The sequence below is a fragment of the Trachemys scripta genome, chromosome 6 (assembly GCF_013100865.1).
Source record: "Trachemys scripta elegans isolate TJP31775 chromosome 6, CAS_Tse_1.0, whole genome shotgun sequence".
NCBI classification, from domain to species: domain Eukaryota; kingdom Metazoa; phylum Chordata; order Testudines; family Emydidae; genus Trachemys; species Trachemys scripta.
Genome location: NC_048303.1, coordinates 68774866 through 68780185, shown reverse-complemented (window position 1 = coordinate 68780185; position 5320 = coordinate 68774866). Strand labels below are relative to the sequence as shown.

The 5320-nt window shown below is 47.2% G+C and overlaps 1 protein-coding gene across 1 annotated transcript in view; it reads left to right on the top strand.

Moving 5' to 3' along the window:
• Positions 1 to 1300: 1300 nt before the first annotated feature.
• CCDC112 (coiled-coil domain containing 112) overlaps positions 1301 to 5320 on the top strand; it is a 29665-nt gene continuing 25645 nt past the window's right edge. Inside the window, exon 1 of the mRNA XM_034773941.1 lies at positions 1301 to 1437. Within this exon, the coding sequence (XP_034629832.1) occupies positions 1402 to 1437 (36 nt within the window). The 5' untranslated portion in view covers positions 1301 to 1401. The remainder of the gene's footprint in view (positions 1438 to 5320) is intronic.

The following is a 5320-nucleotide window of genomic DNA, read 5'->3' as shown; positions in this document are numbered from 1 at the left end:
AACCCTAGGTTTAGCAGGCCAATGCTCAAACCACTGAGCTATCCCTCCCTCCACTACAGCCCCTTGCTGACTAAGGCCCTTAGTCAGCAAGGGGCTGTAGTGCTGAATGTCCATGGCCACATTGCATACCTTTATTCAAAGTGTCTAAAAGCTCCACAGGGTTATTACTGATCTAGTGCAGCCAAGTTAATCACAGATGACTGTGTGGCCACTGCCAATAGCCTTCAATCAACAGCAGTTGAATTACAGATGGAAAAATATAACAGGCATTGTAATCTGCAGAGAGGTTCATACAAAGATACATTTTTTCCTTCCACATCATGAGCACTAACAGCAACAGCATATTCTGACTGCAACTCTGACTCAGGTAGTTCTGTAGGAACATTTCTCTATTGTTAATCATTGCAAAGGCACAAAAAAACTGTACAAACAACTAAGCTGTAGTTGAACTCAAAAATAGATTTAATCTTTTTTTGAACTACAGCTGACCTGTGAAATAGGGAAGATGTGTCAACTGGAAAAATAGTATACTGAATATATTTTTTCAAAAAAACTAAATAGTTATTGCAAAATCCTTTCTGTATAAATCCCTTGGCTAAAATTAGCTATGCAACATTAATTTAAAGGATTACATTTTCCAAATTTGTAAATTTAACACACAATGTTAATGTAGTTTTTTGCCAGTAAAGATCTGATCGCTGGTCCTTACTCATGGGATGGAGGTACCTAGTGGTTAACACCAGATAAATAATCGGCTCAATTAGATTACACTCACGCTGAAGCTCTTGCATAAATTCTGCAAGACTAGTACTAAAAATGCGATCGCACCGATTGGATAAAAAGCATCTAAAAGCGCAGACAACCGCGTGGTATAATTTGACTCTTCTTAAGCAGTCCCCTAAACAGCCTGCGCGGTTCTTGTAACGGGTCAAAACGTGCCACACCGCAGACACCTGTCAACGCTGGCGTCGTGTGAGCACGGCACACGTTTGATGGGAGCCGCAGACCCCGGGCGCTGGCTATGTCCGAGTAACTGGGACTTGGGAGAGAACCAGACGCACCAGGAGGGCAATGGTTGAAAGGGGCCGCAGCCCGGCCTGCGCCCCGGCTTCCGGCTGGCTCCACATGTGAGACTCGGTCACTTGGCACGTGACTGTCTCAGGTTGTGGAACGCTGACTCCCCGTGTGGGGTGGGATGGGCGGAGTTTAGCCGCTCACGCCACCCCCGCTAGGAGCGCGCCGCCCGCGCACCAGAGCAAAGCCCCGCCCCCAGAACTGCGACCCTGCCCCCGCGCGTGGCCCCGCCCTGTGAAGCCCCGCCCCTAGTCCGTGTTCCTGCGACCCCGACGGCCCGCGCGTAACCCCCGCTCCCCGAAGAAGGGAGTAGCGCTGGCCTCCAAGATGGCGGCCATGGCAACGGCGTCCGGGCAGCAGCAGGTAAAGGCCCGGCCGGCCGGCCGGCCGGTGTAGCCCCACAAAGTGCTCCCCTCCCCTTTTGCTACTGGGAGCGATTTCTGCCATGCAGCGTAGCAGTTTGGTAAACCCTCCCGGTCTGCTTCCTCTGGGGGGTGGGATGGTTGCAAAACGGGAGGGATGGGGTTGTGGTGGAAAACACTCCCGGTCTGCTTCCTCCTGGCTAATGTGCCAAATTGATCTGTTGCATGATTGAGGCATACTGTTTCACTTTTTTGTGTGTGAATCCGTGAAAAGGGAGGTAAGGTTTGGGGGAACGGCGCATGCCCCTGAGCCCAAGGTGAGACCACAGTGGCCCCTTTTCATTTTTTCCACTGGCTTCTCCTTGCTTAGTTCCAATGACTGGGCTGCTCATGCACCTGTCACTGGTCCAGGGATGGTTGCAAAACGGGAGGGATGGGGTTTGTGGTCGAAAACACTCCCGGTCTGCTTCCTCTGGGGGATGGTTGCACAACGGGAGGGATGGGGTTGTGGTGGAAAACACTCCCGGTCTGCTTCCTCCTGGCTAATGTGCCAAATTGATCTATTGCATGATTGAGGCATACTGTTTCACTTTTTTGTGTGTGAATCCGTGAAAAGGGAGGTAAGGTTTGGGGGAACGGCGCATGCCCCCGAGCCCAAGGTGAGACCACAGTGGCCCCTTTTCATTTTTTCCACTGGCTTCTCCTTGCTTAGTTCCAATGACTGGGCTGCTCATGCACCTGTCACTGGTCCAGGGATGGTTGCAAAACGGGAGGGATGGGGTTTGTGGTCGAAAACACTCCCAATCTGCTTCCTCTGGGGGATGGTTGCACAACGGGAGGGATGGGGTGGTGGTGGAAAACACTCCCGGTCTGCTTCCTGTGGGGGGATGGTTGCAAAACGGGAGGGATGGGGTTGTGGTGGAAAACACTCCCGGTCTGCTTCCTCGGGGAGGATGGTTGCGAAACGGGAGGGATGGGGTTTGTGGTTGAAAACACTCACAGTCTGCTTCCTCCTGGCTAATGTGCCAAATTGATCTATTGCATGATTGAGGCATGCTGTTTCACTTTTTTTTGTGTGAATCCGTGAAAAGGGATTTTTTTTACTTTACTCTTCCAATTTGCATCATATACAAAGCAATTTTTGGGGCCACTTCCATTAAAAAAAAGTTGCAATACTCTAGTAACATGTATTTGGAAATGTAAAAAATAACCAGTGAAATACATTCAAAAATTAATTTGTAATAATTTGAAAATACACTAAATCCAACATTTGAAAACATTAAATGCTTTAATAGGATGTAGACATTTGCAGTTACATAATGGGCTCTCACTGGGTGATGGTGATGGTTGGTGCAAAAGGGCTGTCGCTGCCTGGGGGTGGTCTACAAGGACCCCTAGGTCCTTCTCCTCTTCCGTTACTTCTAACCAATGCGTCCCCATCTTGTAACTAAAATTGTTGTTAGTCATCCCCAAATGCATCACCTTACACTTTTCACTATTAAATTTCATCTTATTTCTGACACTCCAATTCACAAGCTCATTCAAGTCTCCCTGCAGAATATCCCTATCCTCCTCCGAATTTACAACGCCTCCCACCTTCGTATCATCCGCAAACTTTATCAGCCCACCCCTGCAATCGGTTCCGAGGTCAGTTATAAATAGATTGAATAAAATGGGTCCCAAAACTGAACCTTGAGGCACTCCACTAGTAACCTCCCTCCAACCTGACAGTTCACCCTTCAATACGACCCGCTGCAGTCTCCCCATTAACCAATTCCTTATCCACCTCTGGATTTTCATATCAATCACCATGTTTTTCAGTTTAACCAATAATTCCTCATGGGGTACAGTATCAAACGCTTTACTGAAATCCAGGTATATTAGGTCCACCGCATTTCCCTTATCTAATAAGTCCGTTACTTTCTCAAAGAAGGAGATCAGATTCGTTTGGCACGATCTGCCCTTCGTAAAACCATGTTGTAATTTATCGCAATTGCCATTAACCTCCAGGTCCTCAACTAGTTTCTCTTTCAGAATTTTCTCTAGCACCTTGCACACTACAGATGTTAAACTAACAGGCCTATAGTTACCCGGATCACTTTTTTTCCCTTTCTTGAAAATAGGAACCACATTAGCTATTCTCCAGTCTAACGGGACCACCGCCGAGTTTACAGATTCATTAAATATTATCGCTAATGGGCCTGCTATTTCCCACGCCAATTCCTTGAATATTCTCGGATGAAGATCGTCCGGTCCTCCCGACTTAGCCCCATTAAGGTGTTCGAGTTTTGTTTCTACCTCGGATACGGTAATCCCCCATCCTGAATGCCCCTCTGTAATGGTGCTAGTAACCCTAATACCTTCATTGGCCTCATTAAACACCAATGCAAAATATTCATTGAGATATTGCGCCATGCCTAGATTATCTTTAATATCCTCGCCGGCAATAGTCTTCAGTGGTTCCACTTCTTCTTTCTTTGCTTTCTTCCTATTTATATGGCTGTAAAACCTCTTACTATTGCTTTTAATTCCCCTCGCTAGGTCCAACTCTACACGGCCTTTGGCCTTTCTCACTCTATGTCTACATTCTCTGACTTCACTAAGGTAAGTTTCCTTGCTGATCACTCCCCTCTTCCAGTCTTTGTACGCTTTCTGTTTTTTCCTAATCGCCCCTTTGAGTCGGTCGCTCATCCAGCTCAGTCTAAATCTCTTGCTTAGTAATCTTTTTCCCTTTTTTGGGATACAGGCCTCTGACAGCTCATGCATCTTTAACTTGAAGTAATCCCAGGCTTCTTCTGCCTTTAGATCCATTAATATGTTTGCCCAATCCACTTCCCTTACCAGTCCCCTTAATTTGTTAAAATTGGCCTTTTTAAAATTATAAACCCTAGTCTTTGACTTAATTCTGTTACTCCTTCCATTTATTTTAAACCGAATTAGCTCATGATCACTGGAGCCCAAATTGTCCCCTACTACCACTTCCTCAACGAGGTCCTCACTACTTACCAGAATCAAATCTAAAATGCCCCCCCCCTCGTCGGTTCAGCTACCACTTGATGAAGGAATTGATCAGCAAGCACATCTAGGAACATCTGAGCCCTATTATTGCTACTAGCGTTTGTTCCCCAATCTATATCCGGGAAGTTAAAGTCCCCCATAATTATACAGTTTCTATTAGTATTTACTTCTCTAAACACATTAAATAGTTCCTTATCCATATCCTGGGTCGATCCCAGCGGTCTATAGCACACCCCAAGCACTATCCACGGAGAGGCTCTAGTAGTCCTTTTACCCTGTGTGAGTATTGCCCAGACGGACTCTGTGTTATCTATTCCATCGACTATTATTTCTTTACAGCTTATTTCACTATTGACATACAATGCCCCCCCCACCCGTCGCTCTGAGGACTCTGCCCCCCATGCCCCATGTCCCCATTTCCCCCCTGGGGGACCACAAATATGTTTAGCGCCAGGACCACAAAAAGTTAATCCATCCCTTTTTGGGGTGCAGGCTCTGGGATGGAGTTGGGGTGCAGGAGGGTTGCAGGCTATAGGTAGTTTGGGTAGTTTGAGTGAGGGGTGCAGGCTCTGACCTGGGGCATGGGATTGGGGTACAGGAGGGGGTGCAGACATGTGGGCTCTGGGAGGGAGTTAGCAACTCAGCACGTTATATAAGAGAAATGAACTGCAGTGATTTCATATAGGCATAGAAACTGATAGAAGACACTTTTACATATTCAAAATGTGAGAGGCAGAGTTGGAGGGAGGGGGTGTCTGTACAATATTTCACCGCATTCAGTCTCCTGGCTGGATCAGTAACGTAGCCGTGTACAGGGCTGCCCAGAGGATTCAGGGGGCCTGGGTCAAAGCAATTTTGGGGGGCCC